Source organism: Lactuca saligna, chromosome 6 (assembly GCF_052625555.1).
Source record: "Lactuca saligna cultivar CGN05327 chromosome 6, ASM5262555v1, whole genome shotgun sequence".
NCBI classification, from domain to species: domain Eukaryota; kingdom Viridiplantae; phylum Streptophyta; class Magnoliopsida; order Asterales; family Asteraceae; genus Lactuca; species Lactuca saligna.
In genome coordinates, this window is record NC_136422.1 from 31,781,250 (window position 1) to 31,804,885 (window position 23,636).

Here is a 23,636-nt window from a genome sequence, read left to right on the forward strand (position 1 = left end):
AAAAAAAGTCATTAAGTGACTAAATGATAACATCGAGAATAGTTGGAAGCTAAATGTCAAATTTAAACCATTTAATAGCTGTGACGTAGTAAAAAAGATGCATCATTTTGGAATGTCACCAAGTAGACATGGGTTGTTTTCTTTGTTCTTTGGCCACACACTCGATTTTATTATTGTAGCAAGATTTAACAAATGCTCATACGCAAAATACATCAAACACGATTAAGAAAAGAACTGAACTTTCTTGTGTCTCCTTTTTTACTTGCTAAAAATAAATAAAGATACTACCACATGTCGTAATGTCATTTTTCTTATGTTTTTTTGAACAAGTCTCTTAGAGATCCATCAATTTCTCCATTAATTCATCTCTTCCATGAATAACAAGCACGCTGAATTCTCTTTCTCTGTCTCTCATATATACTTTGACCTTCCATGAAACTAATTCCAATAGTCAACACTACCATTTTCTTTTCATTTTCAAATATTCTCTGCGTTGAATCACTTCAAATTCAAAATAAGATTCAACGCCCTTTCAATTGAAAAAAGATCAAAAAAACAAAATCTTCTTGAATAAATGGATACTGATACCGACATAGAAGAGGGTATCAACGATCAAAGAGACAGGGCGGCAGCCGGAGACCGAGACTACCAACAACCGCTAGCGGCACCACTAATCGAGGCGGCAGAGCTAGCCAAATGGTCGTTCTATAGAGCTATCATAGCAGAATTCGTTGCCACCGGTTTGTTTCTTTACATTACAGTTTCAACCGTCATTGGTTACAAGAGATCACAAAATGACTCCACCAAGAATACTCCCGGTTACTGTGGTGGCGTTGGCCTTCTTGGCCTTGCATGGGCTTTCGGTGGCATGATATTTGTCCTTGTTTACAACACCGCTGGCATCTCCGGTAAGTTTGGTACATTTCAATGGTTGCGCCACCACTTTTGTAATGAAAATATGGTGGTTATCACTTTTCAGGTGGACATCTGAACCCTGCGGTGACGTTTGCCCTACTATTGGCTAGGAAGGTGACTATCCCAAGGGCCATTATGTACATCTTGGCTCAATGTTCAGGTGCAACGTGTGGGTGTTGGTTGGTTAAGGCTTTTGAAAAGACTTATTATATGGTCAATGGTGGTGGTGTTAATGAGCTGCAACATGGCTATGGTCGACTCACCGCGTTAGGGGCTGAAATTATTGGCACTTTTATCCTTGTGTATACAGTACTCTCCACCACCGACCCAAAGAGAAATGCTCGTGATTCCCATGTTCCTGTAAGTATTATGTACTCTTATTATAGTTAGGGTAATGGAAACAGGAAGATAATGAAATCAATCATTATATTCTTTGATGTTTGATCAAACATATGCTCATTGTATTCTTTGATCAAACATATGTTAATGGAACTTCATATAATTGGTCCGATTAATTGACAACAAATGCTCTACGAACTTTTTAGGATTTATCCGTTGAGTAACTAAAGTTTTTATCGGACTTTATGGATCCCTAAACTAGGATCTGACCTGCTCTTTTAGTTTCTGTCAACCAGTAATAACCGGTTCAGTGACCTTTTAGACAAAAAAAAACTCATATTGTGCCCCTATAAAACAAATAAATAAGTTCAGAGATCAATTCATACAAAAAAAAAAACTTTGATTTTCTTCTAAAAACGATCCACACTTAATATGTATTGATCTGCAAACTTATTATTTTGGCTTTATAAGGGCACAATATGCGTTTTTTTGTTTAAAAGATCACGGAACCAGCTATTATAAGTTGACATTGACTAAAAGAGCAGGTCATATCCTAATTTAGGGACTCATGAAGTCCGACAAAAAACTTTATGGACTCTACAGGTAAACCCTAGAAAGTTCGTAGGACATTGTATCATTTTCCCTTAATTATGTTATAAAAAAACACGTTTTTTATTCTTCTACATTTTAGCCCCATACCAAACACTACCTTATTTTAGTGGAAACTAGTGAAATTCAATGAGAATCTCATTTTCAATAATTGAAATTTATGTACTTTTTTTTACCAATGAGACAGGTTATTTAATGGGGCCATACTTTTTTTTTTCTTAATTGTTAACGAGTTATAATTTTCAATTCATCGAGTCGTTTAGGTTATGTTTTGTTGAATGACAAGGTATTGGCACCATTGCCTATCGGATTTGCTGTTTTCATGGTTCACTTAGCCACAATCCCAATAACCGGAACCGGAATCAACCCAGCTCGTAGTTTTGGGCCAGCGGTGATGTACAATGAGAAAGAAACGTGGAATGATCATGTACGTATACAATTTTAATGAAATATATGACAAATTTATATGCAAGATATAATGTTTAATAAAATATATGAGAAATTTATATGCAAGATATAATGTTTATCACACTGTAAAATATGGAGTTTATCATTTCAGTGGCTTTTTTGGGCCGGACCGATGATTGGAGCAGCTGGAGCGGAATTTTACTATGAACACATTTTACGAGCACATTTAACGTTGTATCGCCACCACCATCATATTACCCGACGTTGACGATTATAGATTTTGGATGGATGAGGATTTAGTTTTATTATTTTGATTAACGAAGTGACGTTATTCATACTAGGATTTGATGTTGTAAGTTTTGTTTTAAATAATAACTTTTGTATTTGTGTGTTTGGAACTTTTTTGTTGCAATTACAATCGCCAAATCGAACCTTTTTAACGACGAGTACTCGAATTGTAAAACTTTAAGTGATTATGATTTGTTAAACGTGTAACATTTTTGGTTAATTATGACTTAATTAGTTATTATTGCTGGAATATGGAAATCCATGCAAGGTTTGTATTGCACTGCGTATAAATAGTACATCATATTATAAAATGAACCATGAACCATAAACACTGATACAAAAAGAATGATAAATTTAATATGGTTTAACACACATTCTCAGTTTGAGCGAAAGGTTCGTGTATATTCAAACTGTCTTTGAGTTCCAAAAATAGTTTTTAAGGTAGTCCCTTGTGACAATAACCACAAACTGGTGACTTGACGGTTGACAGAACATGTATATGTCTAATAACAACATGTTCTCTAATAAAATGTAAGTTTATTTCCACAAATTTGGTTCTTTGGTGCTAAAATCGATTAGAACTTAAATACATTGCACTAACATTGTTACAAAATTAATAAACCATATGTAGTACAAGATAGAGAACATGACAGCTCCAGAAGAATGTTTTGAAGCTATGCAATTTCCGCAACATGTCGTTTGTAAAACGTGGAATGGGCAACTTCTCAAATTTTCCCGTCAAGTGCAAAATTTAATGTAAATTTATCAAAATCTATCACCATTCCGTCACAAATCCATCAGAAATCCGTCACCACAACAAGAAATACGTCCTTTAGGGACGACAGTTTTAGCAACGACGACTGGCTTTAGCTGCGACACTAGGGGATGTCGTCGCTAAAGGGTACCGTCGTCGCTACAGTTGTTGTCGCTAAAGGGGTTCCACCGGCGATCCTCTTGTGCCACACGCCATTTAATCGTGACCGTAGGTTGCTATGGTGATCCATCGGTTAGGGTTTCATCTGGTGGGAAGTATTAGCGGCGACATTAATGGAGTCAATCTGTCGCCGCTATTATTAGCGATCCACGTGAATGTCATCGTGGCCCTTGAATTGTTTTTAGATCGGACAGTTACTACCGGAGAATGGCGTGTGTTTTTCCCTCCAATTTGTCGCCATAGTTGCTAGGGCGTCGCCGCTAAAGGTGTCGTCGCAATTGCTAGGGCGTCCTTTTGACTACCCTTCGTCCCAGACGACTCAGTCGGCCTCTACCACTCTCTCTCGCAAACTCTGATGACCATCTGCGTTGAAGATGGTATTGAACTTGACCCACCAACGAGTATCATAAATAATGTGTCTGATTGCGAAACTGATTATGACGAGGAAGATTCTGAATATGATAGTGATGTGTTAGCAGACGCTGAAGTGTCTGAGGGCGAGAATGATTAAAAAAATCTTTACATTTGATTGGTAAAGTAAGGTTTGTATTTGTTGTAATCATATATATATATATATATATATATATATATATATATATATATATATATATATATATATATATATATATTCATATTGTGTTAAAAAATTTCAGGGTGTTATTTTTTTGGATTGCATTGCTCCATCTCATGGCTGCTGTGATGGGTCATGGAGGCGACAATGGTGACGAGCCACCACATCCGTTCGGTGGAGGTTTTGGTGATCACCAGAATGATGATAATTAAGATTTATTCTAATTCATTGTATTTCATATTGTATGTACATAAAATTTATTTTGACTAATATTTTTTTATGCAGTGGTGCCTCCGAGACGAAGAGGCGCGGCGGTAAATAATAAAATGCACAAACTATATAAAGCTAACAGTGAACGACCTTTGAAGATAGTATTCGACATAAATACTAACATGCCGATTGGGGAGGTGTATGAATGTTTCATTCGGGAGGTTAGGAGCTATATATTGCGGGACATCGGTTTTAATAAGGACACATGAACTGATGTTTCTGGAGCCGAAAAGATTGGCAAGTTCCAATATCTTTCGGTAAGTTATTTATAAAGTTATATATATTTAATATTGTTTAGTTTGATTTATTTTTAACTTCTCTATTTCTTTTTTGTAGACATGGTTTGATTTTGGATTGATTGCAAATCATCCCATGACTTCAACTTATTGGGCGTCACTGAACAATCGGATATGTGCGCGGTATAGAGGCTGCACAAATATTGCAAAAAACCGTTTGATTGATTTTGCAGCGGATGTGGAGGTAGCAATGGCTCAAGTCCCTACAGGCATAGGATCCGCTGGAAACAAAGAATTCCGAAAGAAGCAAGTACTGAAGAATCGTTGAGGGACGTGCAACTATGGTAGTGCTTGTTTCAAAAAAGTAAGTTACAATAATGCTTATTCGGTTATAACATATTTTCTACTGTTTATTCAAATATAACATATTTTGTAATGTTAAACAGAATTTGAATAGACTTGAAGTATTTCATTATGCATGTGAATAAAAAAAGGAGAATTTGTTGATCCTTTGGTTGAATAGCAATATGTAAGTTATTATTACTTAAAATTCTTGTAGTAGATTGTTGGTTTTTTGTGTTAGTTTTAACGTATATTAACAATCTTTGTGAAATACAGAATGCCTTAGTTGCTGAGGTTGCTCTACATACTCATCACATAGCCGACTCTGGTGGTGAGACACTATTGATTGGATCGCAATATTTGAGAAGGTCTTGGGTACACGAAGGGGGCATGTGAGAGACATTGGGCCTAAACCTCCTTCAGCTGCGGGTACAAGTGTTCCATCCCAATGATAGTCACAATCACAAACACTGCAACCAGCACAGGTACTTGTGACTTAAATTGTTAACGATTTAACTCATTTGGTGCTTTGATGGTTTGATAGTTTGTTGAATTGTTAATGACTTAATGTACTGGTGACTTAATTGTAGGATGTTGATGTGAATGCTTTTCTTCAAAACCCGATATTTGTGACGGCCATTGGAGACATTATACGCTCCTTTAAAAACCAAGTCAACAATGATGGGGAAGACGAAGACGAAGACGAAGAAACATAATATTTCTTGTTTTATGTTATCGATGATGTTATTTTGTATTTATTAGATAGTTTATGAATTATTTATTAGATGTTTATATAGGATTTATTAGATATGAAATATGGTATGTTTGATGTTTTATGTAATGTGGTATGTATTTATTTATGTATTTTTAACAAATCTGCATTTTATGATATAAACTATAATATCATAAAAAATATGTTTTTTCTCAAAAAAAAAAAAAACATTAGCAGCGACACCTTTAGAGACGACGTCTACTAATTGCGACGACACATAACTCCAGCAAGCTTTGTCGGAAAAACTCTGGCCGGTGGTCGGAACTTCAATAGAGACGACAAAAATAGCGACGCCACAGGAGTATTAGGGACGGCATGTGTTAGAGACGACAGTATTTGAGACGACAAACGAGTATTAGCTACGATGTAACTGCGACGACGCTTTAGAGACGACATGCCATTGCTAATACCTTTAGCGACGACATCTGGAATCAATTATGACGACATTTGTCGCCGCTAAGGCTAGGTTTTTTGTTGTGCACGAATCCGCTGGAAAGTCTCTAACTTAGTCCTAATAAGTGTAAATTTAATGTAATATGTCAATGTAACCCTTTTCGTGACGGATTTCCAAAAAACGAGTTTTTTTAGTAGTGTAACCCTTAAAAAATTGTGCAACCCCTCATATATTTTTTTTTCTGCATACGCTACTGAGAACCAAAACATGAAATTTCCATCAAGGAAAATATAAAATCAAGAAATGGAGTTGTGATTCTGAGAAAAATTGACCTAATAAACATCATAGTAAGAAACTAAACGATCACCGGAAGATGGGTGATGGGGAAGGCAATGCATGAGAGTGCCACATAGGTACCAGAAGAATACACTTTAAGGCAAGTCCAGACTCACGAGGATCATGCATGTAGAGGAATATCTAATGAACCACATAAAAGATATTAGGAAGAGTAAATGTCAGATCTCACAGGCCCCCAACCAGAGTTTGATATAGCATTAGATCATCAACATGCTTTCCCTAAGAGAAGATCTTAGTCTTATTGTCTATTGGTGTAGCTAGTGGGGGATTGCATGTGGACATATCTATATGATAGATGATTTCTTTGGCAAAATTTATATGAGACAAGAGGAGGCCATACTCAATCCATGAAACATCAATGTTAAGGAAAAAGGAGAGTGAACCTAAGTTAGTCATATGGAATTCAATTAATAAATAAGAGGTGATTCTCGTGATCATATGGAAGAGGAATATGTATGGATGACATCCTCAACATAGATAAGTATATAGATAATCTTAGATCCATGATGATACGTGAAGAGAGAGCTGTCAGAATGACCACTTTTAAAATCAAGATAGGTGATATGAACTACAAACAACTGATACTAGGCTCAAGGAGTCTGTTTGAGGTATTATAAGGTTTTATAAATCCTATATACATAATTAGGGAATTTCATATTAGCATTCCTACGAGGATGCTTAATATACACCTCCTTCGTTAGGTCACTTTTAAGGAAATAAGCATTATCATCAAGCTGATGAATAGGCCATCATTGAGAAATGACAATGCTTAAAACAATACAAATGTTATCAATTTTACAACTAGATTAAAGGTATCAACAAATTCCAAGCCTTGTTGTTAAAAGAATCAATTTACAACAAGACGAACCTTGTAACAGTCGAGCTTGAGATATCCATCATATTTGTGAAAGTGGAGTCAACGACAACTAAAAATCTTGGTATTAGGAGAGCCTTGAACAAGATCCCAATCGTGATTGGAGAGAATGGTATAAATTTTAGATTTCATGGCTTCCTTCCGCTTTGGAGCACACAAAGCATGCGTTCTTTGACGATGAATTGGAGAGATAAATGAGTAAATAGAAATATTAAGAATTTTCCTAAGCTTTAGGCAACCTATCATAGGATGACCAAATAGGGGTTGGAGGGTTTCACAGATTAGTGGAGACCAAGGGAGTAAGGGAACCATGTATGGCAACCAATTAAGGTCAAAGACACATTAAATTCAGAGGAAACATCACTCTCAGTGTTAGGCACATCCATAGGAGATGCAGGAATAGTAAGAAAGAGGAGCAAGGGAGGAAATGATGGAGGTTATTGCTCATAGCCATAACAAGCCTAGTAATATTATTATAAATATCAATGTCCTTTTGGATTACACACAAGAACAAAATAAAGCAGAACTAAAAAGATACTCCTATTTATATAAGAAAGTTGTTTTTTTAATTAATTAATAGTTTAATTAATTAATTAGAAAATAATGGAATATAGAATATTCCAAAATGATTTGAATTCCATAGATTATTATTATTATTATATTTGGTAATTATCATCAGGGTTTAAAATCATCACCCTGTATACAGGGGGCATCAAATCCAGTTTTAACATAAGAGAAAAATACATTTCAATCACCAACATCTGGAACCCTCTCAAAACCCTTGAATCGCAGAAACCCAGCGAAAACGTCCGAAAAAAATAATATAAAATTTTCAATTCTAGGTTAATAAATCATTAATACATATCACTTCCATAAAACCAAGTAAATCGAGATTTATCAAAACATCATCAAATCAAAGTAAATCAAAGAAGGCGAAAACATATGGTGTGTGCTCTGCAATCATCCCGAGCTCTTCTATTTGAAAACCGAAGTACCTGAAACATAAATTGAAAACTATAAGAACAAAGCTTAGTGATTCCCCCAAAGTACCGCATACCAAACATACACAAGCAAACACATATTAGGCCCCGCCCGACATCGAGCCAAACTCAGTATAGATTGGGCCCCGACTAGTATACATGTAAGACATATGAACATATAGACAAATCGACATACCAATACATAGCACATGCAATAATCATGAAGATACATAACATACAAAATGGTCATCAGGCCCCACTCGACATCGGGTTGTACCCGGTAATCATAAGTACATATACAGATAACTAGCATACAATATACTCATCAGGTCTCGCCCGACATTGAGCCCCACTCGGTAAACATAAAACATATAACACATGCAAGAGTCATGCAGACAACAAGCATACTAAACATAACAATTATGGGCCGGAATTGGTGCCATCGACCTGCTATACATAGTGAGGACGCTCGCCTCGCACTACTGATTCCAGCAGATAAATCTCAGGCTGTTGGCTAACTGATCCCTGAACTATCAGTATCAAAACAACACCCGACCAACATTTGGGTCCCGAACCATAACCATAAGTCTAATAGTTAGGCCCGGCCCTGACATTTCGGAGACCTTATGCAAAAACTAAAGTGAGGCCCCATAAAAAAATTCTTACAAATATTATTAACTACATTTGTTACCACTAATTTAAAACAAAAAGTTGCTAAAAAACATCTCATAAATTCGCTACCACAAAATAATATCTTCACTCATGGGTAATCAAATAAAACTGTAAAATTGTTATAAACAACTTTTTAAAAAAACAACGCATTACTATTTTCTAGACATCGACCTTTTAGCATTTTTAGAAGAAAATTCATCTATGAGACTTTCATCTATGAGATTTTTTTTTTTACTTTTGGTGAGTTTATAAAATATAAAAAAAAATTCTCTAAAATTTATAAAGAAAACATATTTGCATTTTTTTAGATATAGATATTTTCCTTAAATTGTTGATAAAATTTAAATTTATGATTAGATTTTTATTTTTGTTGATTTTTTTTCATAATTGAAATGCATCTAAAATAGAAATCAAATGTTACCGGGCTAATTTTATTTATTGATAAAACATAAAAATAGATTTTACAAAAATAACAATACGATAACTATAAATTATCCCAAAAATCGGAGGCCCCCTAAGATCGGAGGCCCGGTGCGACCACACCGCCGATACCACCCCTAGGCCGCCACTGCTAATAGTTCATTCTTGGGATAAAGAAACCAATTTATCCCTCACCTAGTTTGGCCCATGACTAAGGCCTAAACTCAAAAATCTAAAAGGCCCAAAACCAAATTATCAATCAAGGCCCATACTTGGCCCAATTTTACAAATTAGCCCCAAACTGTAACAACCTGTTATTTCAACTTTAGGTAATAAGTATATATTAATAATTAGAGAAAAATTTGTATAGTATGTGCGGTTACATACCGACCCTCAAAAATGAAAGGTTGTATAAACTTGTTTGGGATCAATATAGTGGTAGAAATCATGTCAAGGATTTCAAAAATATAAGGAACACCCAATTCCGAGTTATAACGAAGAAGTTATGACCTATCGAAAATCCACAACAAAACTGGCAAAACAATGTTTAACCTAAAAAGTAAATTTTCAATAAAATACTTTTATGCCTTAACCATCTAAATAAAAGTTATACTATACGTTAAACCGAGAGTAACCATAAAAAAACGTCTAAATCTGACTTCGTATGAAGAAGTTATGATTTTTCTAAGTTTCGACATACCAGTACTCAACCCGAAACTCGAAAATTAGTTTGATCAACATTTGGCCAAAACAATCCAAACGAAAATTGGAGATCTTATCAAAAGAAATCCAACATAAAAAATAAAGACAACAACGGATGTTGAATGAAGAAGTTATAAATTTTTAACAGACTTTTCCTGTCCTGGCCTGTTAAAAATATAACTTTAAAAATAAAATCAAAATTAGCGAACAAAACCTAAACGAAAGTTGTAGAGCATGATCTCACCTACACGTGGATATAAAGAATGTCAAAAACAGAGCCCGTATGTGAAAGTTATGAATTTTTGATGTTGAAGAAATGTGAGTACGCCCAATGTAATTGAGTACGCCCAGCATATTCAGAAGCAAGGTCTCGAATTGTCCACGTAGCCTCTTTCTTCGCAAGCGACATGCATCTCGCCCAAAACAACACGTCCGAAGCCAGGTGGCCACTACTCCCAACATACGAGAAGTTTACACCCAACGTAATGGGACTAGCCTCGACACATGCTTCGTAGCTTCATCACGTCCGAAGTTTGGATAAGGTTCGAACTACTATGCCCCACGTACCAGGTGTACGCCCAGCGTATTGTGGTTTTTAGTAGTACGCCCATCGTAATGAGGATATAACCCTCCTATAAATAGCATGCGAGGTCTCCGGGTTTTGTTTGGAAATTTCAAATACTCTCTCCACTCAAACACTCCATTAAGCATTGCTAAACCCTCCGAAGTCCCAGGTACCTACTTACCATCTGATGCAAACCCCTAAGTCCCGAAGATCTCAATTTTTAAGCAGAAACTCAGCCCGAGTGAAGCCGGATTTTCATCAAAAACTCTCAAGTTACGTCAAGAAAACTCTCTTCTAAGAAACGAAACTCTGCCCGAATCACCACCTATCAAATGATTGCATACCCTCGTATTTACATAATTTTTTTACAGTTTTTAGGAGGGGGGGGGGGGGGGGGGGGATACAAGTGAAACACAATAAAATTGTGTTAATATCATAAAAGTTTTAAAATATTTTAAAGTAATTTTAAAATGTTATAATAGATAAAAATTACATATTTATATATGTGTAAATTATATAATTTGGATTCAGAAGATTCATAATATGTAATTTGACCCCATTTTTGTTCCTTGTTTGGTTATCGGTTTGGTGTAAAATTATTTAATCGAAGGTCCAATTAATCGCAATTATATAAATATTACATTTATATAAATATAAAATGATTTACAAACTATTTGATAATACATGGGTACAAATATAGAAATACATGGAATAATACTATTACAGATTCTTTTAGTAAAACAAACAGCTAAAGTATAATAGGTATAGTTTAAAAGACTTATTAATTGGTTTTCAAGCTTCAAAGTACTTAACATAATATAAATCGGAAACAAGCAGATAACATTATTAGAAAACAAACAGAATACTTTACTAAGAAACAAACATGTAAAACTATATTTTATATAGTTTATGAAACTTACTTTCGAGTATAATTATTACAAAGTAACTTTTTATTCTACATGTAATCATCGATAGCACTTGTGAGACACACTTCAAATACTTATTAAGTATAAAACAAAACTCCTAAAAATTATAACTAGAGTCTCCTTGTGTGAGAGCGTGACAATTGTGTATAGATCTATACGCGACTGATAATTCCACACCTAAGCTGCCTATAACAGCTAGGCCGACATGCCTTGGGTGACAACTGTCGTACCATATTTCGACGCCTGAAGAACGTCGTGTTTTAGGCGATCCTAGGTCATCAAGAATGGTTATGATAACTCACAATTTGATATTGAATATAATGATTATTGTGTGAATAAGTGACTCTTCACATAGTTTTATTAAATTATAAAACTATAATACAATATCTTACAAGTATAAACGTGTTATACTATTTTAGTTCAGAGAAAACATACTTTTCGTGGTTTTATGATAACTAAACTACATTTTACAAGTTGTTATTACAAGAATCATTATACATCTTGCTTACAGTATAACATAGCAGAAAATATAGGATTTTCTGGAAAAACATGTTCACTTTATCAATACACAAGAAAACAGATTTCAGTTACAAACATACTTATGAACTCACTAACTTAATTGTTGACACTTTTCAAAAATCTACTTGTATTCTCAGGGAAATAATGATACAACTACAACCACAGCTTTTTGAGAAGACAGAGATTTATAAACTCGTGTCTTTTAAACTTGTACTTTTGAGTTCATATACATTATACTTTGAACACAGTTGTAAAATTTATAACTTTGTAATACAATGGTTGTTGTTGTACTTTGATTACTATTATGCATTGTTGTGATACTTGACATGAAGTCCTTCACCCATGAATGTTTCCGCCGTTCTGATTTGGGGGTGTGACAGATTGGTATCAGAGCAATAGTTCATAGTGAACTTAGTATATCTATTTACTAAAGATATACAACTATAAATACATTGGGGCCGAAGCGCTCTGACTACAAGTACACTTTTAAAACATAAAGCTTTTATAAGAGTTATACTAAAACTCACTCATATAGAAATAGTATCACTACATGAAAGTATTTAGATGTTGGACACTACGGTTAAACCTGAACGGTTATGTAATCATATCTGGAATCCATATCTCCTAATCAACTATATTCATTTGAGATATGACCAACATGTGTTTGAGAGTAATGGTAGTGTTGCGACAAGTCTATAACTTACCAAAACTCTACTTATATAGAAGAACCTTAAAACAAAACACAGATTTAAAATACTATTGGAGTATTTTGAAACACTATATCATTTCCATATATCTTATCTTTAAATTCCTCATATAAACCTTATGGTAGGATATCCTCCGCCTGGGGATCCCTACTTCCCTAACCAAGGAAATCATGGTTGGATAGAGGATGATCCTGAAGAGGATCCCGAGGAAGATAGTGAAGAAGAAAATTCAGAAGGCACAGACTCAGAACCAGAGGTAATTAATCCACCACAAGGAGTACAACGCCCAGTAGCCAGACAACATTTTCAAGGTCCAACACTAGCATGGGGTGAATAGTTACATAGGTGGAGCCAACAACAAGGACAACGACCTCTATTTGGAATGAATAAAGATTTCTACGACATCCGTAATGGAGGATCGGCTGATAGTGCCCTCCTTATTATAGTGCAATGTATTTCTCGACTGGTTGATCAATCCCGTATAACGATTAATTGGATTCTAGAAGTCACAGTTACCTCCCCACAAAACGCCGCAAAATTCAACATCTAGATGAAGATCACGATGAAACCAGACATCACACAGACATGCTCCATGTAGAAATGATTCCCGCCCAAATTAAAATGAGAACACTCCAATAACGCCAGACTACACTAGAGAGGCGTTTAAGGGAATCAGAATCTTATAAGGCAGGGCCCAGTACTAGGAGCCGTACTCACCGAAAGTAGTATTTACACTACTTCTACTTTAATAATATAAAATGTATATATTACCTTTTACTATATGTAAACCCTACGAATAAGTGAGTGTACTACTCATAAGTAAGTAATGTTGTTTAAATTCCCTTTTTATTGATATAATATAGACCTATGTTTATGTCAAAATTTTCCTAACTTTATGTATAATACAATATATCAATAAAAATTATAAGTATTTTACTTCATTAAGAGTTATACAATTTTCATGAACATTTTACTACATAAATTCTGGTTAACAGACTCATTATGTTCCCCTATACCAATTCATTACAAGTGTTGCTGTAAACAAAATTGTCAAATGTTTTCTTATATTAGTAGACTTTTCGCTTAACAGAAAACTATATACAAGTCAGAAAATGATACATTTAGAATTTAAAAATTTTCATGTTTAAATATTATCCGATTCGTGATCTTTATGGAGTACTTATTATTATTATTATTTTCAAATCATTATAGATCAAGATGCCTCCCAGAAAGAATCCGAGACATACTAATGTCAATGAAGCACCAACACCGCCTCCACCACCACCACCTCCTCCACAATTTGACACTATTATTTTTCAGGCAGCAGTGGTTGTTGCTGTGGCTGCTGCCATGGTACAAATCAACCCCGGTGGTAACATTGGATCGGGCAATGGTGCTCCAATTTTTGGTCATGGGGAAGGTCTTGGACACCCTTGTGAGTGTTCATATAAAGATTTTACAAATGCAAAACCCAGACCTTTCGATGGCACTGGAGGTGTCATTACTTTGATACACTGGTTTGAGAAAATAGAATTAGTATTTGAAATTTGTGCATGCCCTGAAGCAAGCAAAGTCAAGTTTGCAACACGTACCTTCCTGCAAAGAGCCTTATCCTGGTGGAATGGCTATGTCAAATCCTTAACCCTTCCAGTAGCCAATTCTATGGGATGGGATGACCTAAAAACCCTGATGCTAGCAGAATATTGTCCTCGTGGCGAAATTCAAAAGTTAGAGGAAGAATTTCGGAGTCTAACGATGAAAGACTCTAATATAATTGCATATACTGCCAAGTTCAGTGATCTAGTTATTCTGTGTTCAGGGATGGTTCCTAAAGAGTGAAAGAAAGTTGAGCGGTATATTTGGGGACTCTCTCCTCAGATACAAGGAAATGTAATAGCTGCTAAACCTCTCACCTTTGACAGTGCCAAGCATTTGGCACGAACACTGGTAGATCATGGTGTTCGTCATGGCTCTATAGTACCTATTCCAGAGAAACCCAAGGAAGGGAGCGCTAATAAGAAGAAAATCTAGAACAAGCGAATAGGGCAATCGTCTCAAGAGTCCTCGAAAAACAAACTAACAGTGGCAGCACACACTGCTATTGTTCTTACCGTAGTTCCAACTCTTGTTCCTACCACTTCATCTATCAATCCAGCAACCCCAAGTAGATATGTCGGATCCTTGACAAAGTGCAATAAATGCAACTTTCATCATACAGGAGCTTGCAAACAAATGCATTGCAAGAATTGTAACAGGAAGGGGCATACTGCCCGTTTCTGTAGGGCACCAGCGCAACCTATTTCTCAAGTCCCTGCTACTGGAATGAGTTAAACGTGTTATGAATGTGGAGAAGTAGGACATTTCAAGAGAAATTCTCCTAATTTAAAGAATGCTACTGGTACTGGGAGAGTCTTGGCGATTGGTTATGAAGAAGCAATAGCAAATCCTAATGTGGTGACCGGTACATTCCTTCTCAACGATTCTTATGCATGCATTTTTTTCGATACCAATGCTGAGAAAATTTTAGTAAGCCATAAGTTCAAGAACTTTCTAAAACAAAATCCCAAAGCATTAAAAGACACATTCACTGTTGAGATGGCCAACGGGAAAACCGAGAAAACCAATGAAATTTACATAGGATGCACACTTACTCTAAATAACCATTCCTTTCAAATTGACCTCATGCCAGTCTCAATTAAAAGGTTTTACATTATAATCGACATGGATTGGGTAAGTCTTCACCGTGCTAATATCTTGTGTTTTGAGAAAGCCATATGTTTTAATTTACCAAATAGCGAATCTCTCGTTATTTATGGTGACAAATCTACTGTGAATCTTCAAATCATTTATTGCATCAAAGCTCAGAAATATCATCATAAAGATTAATGCGCCTTCTTAGCTCACGTTGTTGATACGACACAAGAAGTAAAAAGCATCAAGGATATCCCTGAAGTCTGTGATTTCCCCGATGTATTCCCTGAAGATATCTCAGGAGTTCCTCCTGAATGCCAAGTCGCATTTCGAATCGACTTAATTCCTGGAGCTACTCCTGTAGCTAAATCCTTGTATCATCTTGCACCTTAAAAGATGCAAGAACTATCCAGTCAATTGAATAAACTACTCAACAAAGGTTTCATTAGACCAAGCTTCTCACCTTGGGGAGCGTCGGTCTTGTTTGTGAAAAAGAAGGATGGATTTTTTCGTATGTGCATAGATTACCGAGAATTAAACAAAATAACCATTAAAAATCGATACCCTTTACCACGGATAGATGACCTCTTTGATCAACTCCAAGGAGCTAGCTTCTTCTCAAAGATTGACCACAGATCAGGATATCACCAACTACGAGTCCAAGAGTCAGACATTCCGAAGACTGCTTTCAGAACTCTCTATGGTCACTATGAATTTGTAGTAATTCCCATTGGTCTAACGAATGCACTTGCGTATTCATGGACCTTATGAATCGAGTGTTTCGACCTTACTTGGACAAATTCATCATAGTCTTAATTGATGATATATTAGTTTATTCTCAGAGTAAGGAACAACACCGCTAACACTTGCGTCAAGTATTGGGGATTTTAAGGGCTGAGAAATTGTATGAAAATTTCTTTAAATGTGAATTATGGTTTTGAGAGGTAGAGTTACTAGGTTATGTAGTCAGCAAGAATGGGATACATGTTGACCCCTCCAAGATCAAAGCTATTGAAAATTGGACGACCCCGCAAACCCCAACAGAAATTTGATAGTTTCTAGGTCTCGCTGCCTACTATAGGAGATTCATTCAGAACTTCTCAAATATTTCAAAGCCACTCACCACCTTGACTCAAATAGTTGTATCATTCAATTGCGAAGAAAAACAAGAAATTACTTTCCAGACCTTGAAACAAGCCCTCTGCAGTGCACCGATCTTGTCCCTTCCAGAAGGAACGTAAGATTTTGTAGTCTACTGCGAGGAGAGGTTATATCTTATGCCTCAAGCCAACTTAAGAACCACTAAGTCAATTATACTACGCACGATCTTGAACTGGGAGCAGTGGTTTTTGCCTTGAAAATCCGGAGACATTATATATATGGTATAAAGTGCACAGTCTTTACTGATCATAAAAGTCTTCAGCATATCTTTGATTAGTAAGAACTCAACATGAGGCAGCGAAGATGGGTACAACTACTAAATGATTACGAATGTGAGATTCGTTATCATCCCATCAAGGCCAATGTAGTAGCAGATTGCCTGAGTTGGAGAGAGTACTCGGGCCGCTGAGTAAAATCTTTAACTATGACCATACATTCCCACTTATCTGCACAGATTAAGGAAGCTCAATTGGAAGCCTTGAAACCTGAGAACAAAATAGGTAAAACCTTAGGGGGAATGGAGAAAAATTTGGAAACGAAGGGTGAAGGAGTACTTCATTTCTTGAATCGAATATGGACACCGAAGTTTGGTGGCTACAGAGATGTGGTCATGAACGAAGCCCATAAAACTCGATACTTTGTTCACCCGGGTTCAGACAAGATGTATATGGACCTAGAGAAACTCTATTGGTGGCCAAACATGAAATCCAAAATAGCTACTTTTGTGGGTAAGTGTCTAACTTGCGCCAAGATTAAAGTAGAAAATCAAAAGCCCTGAGGTTTACTTCAAAAACCAGAAATACCTGAGTGGAAGTGGGAACGGATTAAAATGGATTTCATAACCAAATTACCCAGAACAACGGGTGGTCGTGATACCATATGGGTTATTGTCGACAGATTAACCAAATCCACCCATTTCCTTCCAATAAAAGAAACAGATAAAATGGAGAAGTTAACAAGGACGTACTTAAAAGAAATAGTACGGTTGCATGGTGTGCCAATATCTATTATCTCTGACCGAGATAGTAGATTTACCTCATGGTTTTGGCAATCATTGCAAAGATCCCTAGGAACAAATCTTGACATGAGTACAACATATCATCCTCAGACTGATGGGCAAAGTGAAAGAACAATTCAAACGCAGGAAGATATGTTAAGGGCCTGTGTGATAGACTTCGGTAAAGCTTAGGATACCCATTTACCACTTGTTGAATTCTCCTACAACAAAAACTATCACACTAGTATTAAAGTGGCACCATTTGAAGCTCTCTATGGCCGTAAGTGCAGATCCCCTCAATGTTGGGCTGAAGTGGTGATACACAACTAGCAAAGAACCAAATACCTTATAGTACTTTAACCGGTCCTGAGATCATTCGTGAAACCACATAAAAGATTGTTCAAATCCAGGAACGGTTGAAAATTTCTTGAGATAGACAGAAGAGTTATGCGAATAAACAACGAAAACCCTTGGAATTCCAGGTTTGTGACCACATTCTATTGAAGGTCTCACCCTGGAAAGGAATGATACGTTTTGGTAAACGCAGTAAGCTAAGTTCAAGGTACATTGGAACATTCCAAATCATTGCTAGAATTGGTCCTATTGCTTACAAACTCAATCTACCGCATGAACTCAATAACATTCATCCCGAATGTCATGTCTCAAATCTCAAGAAGTGTTTGTCTGACAAGACTCTTGTCATTCCGCTCGAAGAAATCGAGATAGATGAGAGCCTCAATTTCATGGAACAACCTGTAGAAATCCTAGACAGGGAAGTGAAGAGAACTAAACAAAGTCATATCCCGATAGTGAAGGTTCGTTGGAATGCAAAACGTAGACCTAAATTCACTTGGGAACGAGAAGATCAGATGAAACAGAATTATCCACATCTCTTTCCCTAGTCCTTCCATAAATCTATAGTCCTAATTTTGGGACGAAGTTCTTTCTAACGAGAGGATAATTTAACAACCTATTATTTCAACTTTATGTAATAAGTATATATTAATAATTAGAGAAAATTTTGTATACTATGTACGTTTACATACCGACCCTAAAAAATGAAAGGTTAAATAAATTTTTTTGGGATGAATATAGTGGTTGAAATCATGTCAAGGATTCCAAAAATATAAAGAACATCCAATTCCGAGTTATAACGAAAAAGTTATGACCTATCGAAAATCCACAACAAAACCGGCAAAACACTGTTTAACCTAAAAAGTAAATTTTCAATAAAATACTTTTATGCCTTAACCATCTAAATAAAAGTTATAGTATACTTTAAACCGAGATTAACCATAAAAAGAACGTTTAAATCTGACTTCGTATGAAGAAGTTATGATTTTTCTAAGTTTCGACATAGCAGTACACAACCCGAAACTCGAAAATTAGTTTGATCAATATTTGGCCAAAAAAATCCAAACGAGAATTGGAGATCTTATCAAAAGAAATCCAACGGTAAAAAGAAAGACAACAACGGATCTCAAATGAAGAAGTTATGAATTTTTAACAGACTTTTCTTGTCCTGGTTGTTAAAAATATAACTTTAAAAATAAAGTCAAAATTAGCGAACGGAACCTAAACAAAAGTTGTAGAGCATGATATCTCCTACGTGTGGATATAAAGAACGTCAAAAACGGATACCGTATGGGAAAGTTACGCATTTTTAAAGTTGAATAAATGTGAGTACGCCCAGTGTACTCAGAAGCAAGGTCTCGGATTGTCCACGTAGACTCTTTCTTTGCAAATGACACGCATCTCGCCCAAAAAAACACGTCCGAAGCCAGGTGGCCACTACGCCCAGCCTAAGAGAAGTTTACTCCCAACGTAATGGGACTAGCCTCGACGCGTGCTTCGTAGCTTTACCACATCCGAAGATCGGATAAGGCTCGAACTAGTACACCCCGCGTATAAGGCGTACGCCCAACGTACTGTGCTTTTTAGTAGTACGCCCAGTGTACACAAACATTACGCCTAACGTAATGAGGCCAGAACCCTCCTATAAATAGCATGTGAGGTCTCCGGGTTTTTTTTGGAAATTTCAAATACTCTCTCCACTCAAACACTCCCTTAAGCATTACTAAACCCTCCGAAGTCTCGGGTACCTCCTTTCCATCTGATGCAAACCCCGAAGTCCTGAAGATCTCAATTTTTAAGTTGAAACTCTGCCCGAGTGAAGCCGACTTTTCATCAAAAACTCTCAAGTTACATCAAGAAAACTCTCTTCTAAGAAACGAAACTCTGCCCGAATCACCACCTATCAAGTGATTTCATACCCCCGTATTTACATAATTTGTACAGTTTTAGGGGGGGAGGATACAAGTAAAACACAATAAAATTGTGTTAATATCATAAAAGTTTTAAAATATTTTTAAGTATTTTTAAAATGTTATAATAGATAAAAATTACATATTTATATGTATAAATTACATAATTTGGATTCAGAAGATTTAGTATATGTAATTTGACCCCCATTTCCTGTTCCTTGTTTGCTTGTGGGCTTGGGGTAAAATTATTTAATCGAATGTTTAATTAATCACAATTTTATAAATATTACATTTATATAAATATAAAATGGTTTACAAACTATTAGATAATGCATGGGTACAAACAGAGAATTTCATGGAATAATACTATTACAGATTCTTTCAGTAAAACAAACAGCTAAACTATAATAGGTATAGTTTAAAAGATTTATTCAACGGTTTTCAAGTTTCAAAGTACTTAAAAGAATACAAATCGGAAAACAAGAAGAGAACATTTTCAAAAAACAAACATAATACTTTACTAAGAAACAAACATGTAAAAGTATATTTTATATAGTTTATGAAACTTACTTTCGAGTATAATTATTACAAAGTAACTTTTTATTCTACATGTAATCATCGATAGCACTTGTGAGACACGCTTTAAATACTTATTAAGTATAAAACAAAGCTCCTAAAAATTATAACTAGAGTCTCCTTGTGTGAGAGCGTGACAATTATGTATAGATCTATACGAGACTGATAATCCCGCACCTAAGATGTCTGCAACAGCTAGTTCGGCGGGCCTGGGGTGACAAATGTCGTACCATATTTCAACGCCTGAAGAGCGTCGTGTTTTAGGCGATCCTAGGTAATCAAGCATGGTTATGATAACTCACAATTTGATATTGAATAATATGATTATTGTATGAATAAGTAACGCTTCACATAGTTTTATTAAATTATAAAACTATAATATAATATCTTACAAGTATAAACATGTTATACTATTTTAGTTCAGAGAAAACATACGTTTCATGGTTTTATGATAACTAAACTACATTTTACAAGTTGTTATTACAAGAATCATTATACATCTTGCTTACAGCATAACATAGCATAAAATATAGGATTTTATGGGAAAAACATGTTCACTTTATCAATACACAAGAAAACAGATTTCAGTTACAAACGTACTTATGAACTTACCAACATAATTGTTGACACTTTTCAAAAATCTACTTGTATTCTCAGGGAAATAATGATATATGTACAACCACAACTTTTTGAGAAGATGGAGATTTATAAACTCGTGTCTTTTAAACTTGTACTTTTGAGTTCATGTACATTATACTTTGAGCACAGTTGTAAAATTTATAACCTTGTAATACAATGGTTGTTTTTGTACTTTGATTACTATTATGCATTGTTGTGATACTTGACATTAAGTCCTCCACCCCTTAATGTTTCTGCCATTCTGATTTGGGGGTGTAACACAAACCCCTTACATGGGTCCTACCCTAAAGCCCAAACATTAAACATGGTCAATCCTAGCCAAAATTATGGTCAAAGTCAAAGTCAATAGCCCATGTTAATAAAACACACCTTGTTGTCACTTTGGCCACGTCGTGTTCCTACATCCTCCAAACAGTCAGGAAAATCCTAGCGAACACATTGTGTTGGCTTGCAAACACGCCGTGTTTGCCCGAGTTTCAACAACTTAATACATTTAGTCATTTGCACCGATTCTAAGAGCTCCAAAAACCATATCTAATCCATAACATGGTCCAGAAGGATAAAGTTTCCAACTTTATCCATTGGGACTACCCAAAAGGCTCCAAACTTAATCCAATAAGCTTAATAGTGCAAGGGCTTAACCAATAAGCACTTAATCCTTAAAGACAAAATCCCAAAACATGGATCTGACCTCCTTGTGCTGGGTGACGACGTAAAGTTGCCAAGTTTACATCTATATATATGAATAAATAAATCTCTTAAGCTATAAAGGGGAATTAATAGAGGACTTTAAGCATGCATGACACCATTCTTCACATAGAACTTGCAACTTTATGCTCAAGGATACCAAAATAACCCATATCTGAAAGAATAAGCCCTTAAACAACCCCACTCATCCATAGATCCAAAAAGAAGACCAAAATCAAAATAAAACCCCATAAGTGAAGATCTAATCAACAACAAAGCAACGTATGAACTTGATACCACAAGGAGACTCCAATAAGTCGTGAGATTCTAGATCTATGGCCTTCCTTTCATGCTAGGAACCTTCAAACTCCAAAGCTCCTTCAAATGAGCACAAAAATCCACAAGAATCCACTCAAAACTCCAAGAACACCACCAAGAAAGATCAGTACTAGATTTAGGGTTTTAGGTTACAAAGGAGGCTAGAAAAGAGGCCAGATAAGGGAGCTTAAGTCCTTTAAATAGGGTGCAACACCCTAAAAATTAGGGTTTCCATCCCAGTCGCCAACATGTCGTGGTGGGACACCACAACACGCTGTGTTGACTCATTAAACTTCGTATTTGTCCTTAACAAGACATGTCGTGTTGGTTCCTCCAACACGTCGTGTTCCAAACCCCAAAATGGATTCATTCCTTACAATTGCTCCTTAAGATGCTGGGTGTTACAACTTCCATCCACTTGAATTAGATTTCATCCTCGAAATCGCTTCTTACCATCCCAGGCGTCTAGACATCCAGAAGAATACAACCACAGCCTCGAACACACACAACCTTCCTAAGGCTACTAAACCCAACCATAGTAAAACTCTCTAGACCTGAAAAAGACGAATCCATAAACCCATGCAGACAATCAGCCCTACCTTACCTGAAACTTGAAATCTCGAATTTTTGATTTGGTCTGACTCCCTGACAGACCACCCATACTGAATCACCACCATACCAAATCCTCATTGAATACCAGGCCAAAAAAAACACTTCCAATGTAACATCCCAAGATTTTACAGGTATTTCTAAATACCCTCTTTTCTTATTATTTTGTCATTTAGTCCCTGGGGATGGAAGAGTGAAGCCATGAGAAGCTTAAGGGATAAAGTTGAAACTCTGGGATCAAGAAGTGTACGCTAAGCTTTTATAAGGTACACTAAGCGTACTAGGTGCGCCTTAGTACATTGGGCGTACACTTGTTTATGCTGAGCGTACTTACATTAATTGAAAACCCTAATATTTAGGGTTTGAGTGTTATATAAACATCCTTATAAGCTCATAACCCTTCATCATCTCAGCCTCCATAGTTTTGATCCGTTTTCCCCAAATCCTAACCCCTCTGTTGAGCGTGTGGGCTAAAAGTGTGTGTTTTGAGTAGTTAGAGAAGAAGGTAATGCATCAAGAAGTTGGAGAAGGAAGGAAAGCTTGAAGATCTGAAGTTATCTTATCCTCTAGAAGCTCCAGGAGGTAAAAAGCTCCAACCTTTACGCTTATACGATGTAGATCTTGCCATATTAGCTTTATGACACCATTCTTGTCCCAAAAACTCTCAATATTGTGCATGTGGTGTTTTGGACGTGATAAGCTGTCCTTTCAGACCCTAGGAAGGGTCCTAAGTGATAAAAATGATGTCCCAATGGCTAAAAGTGTACCATGCATGTAGTAGAAAGGTCTTAATTGGTTAAGACCATGTATTAAGAACTTTCTGGACGTCCAAAGTCTTAAACTCTGAGACTCTATGGTTCTAATACACATTTTGTCGATGGATCTGGAATTTGG

The 23,636-nt window shown here is 36.0% G+C and overlaps 1 protein-coding gene across 1 annotated transcript; it reads left to right on the plus strand.

Annotated features, from left to right (window-relative positions):
• The first annotated feature begins 461 nt into the window (after window positions 1-461).
• Window positions 462-2,712, plus strand: LOC145000311 (aquaporin PIP2-5-like). The gene is made up of 4 exons (XM_078959509.1): window positions 462-908; window positions 980-1,275; window positions 2,150-2,290; window positions 2,423-2,712. Exons 1-4 carry the CDS (start codon window positions 575-577, stop codon window positions 2,537-2,539), a joined length of 888 nt encoding a protein of 295 aa, XP_078815635.1. The 5' UTR covers window positions 462-574; the 3' UTR covers window positions 2,540-2,712.
• The last annotated feature ends 20,924 nt before the right edge of the window (window positions 2,713-23,636 follow it).

Bases quoted from the DNA above. Each gene is read 5' to 3' on its own strand.
- LOC145000311 (XM_078959509.1), top strand. From the start codon at position 575: ATGGATACTGATACCGACATAGAAGAGGGTATCAACGATCAAAGAGAC. The intron at 909-979 runs GTAAGTTTGGTA...ATCACTTTTCAG, and splicing joins CAACACCGCTGGCATCTCCG to GTGGACATCTGAACCCTGCG. The intron at 2,291-2,422 runs GTACGTATACAA...TTATCATTTCAG, and splicing joins AAGAAACGTGGAATGATCAT to TGGCTTTTTTGGGCCGGACC.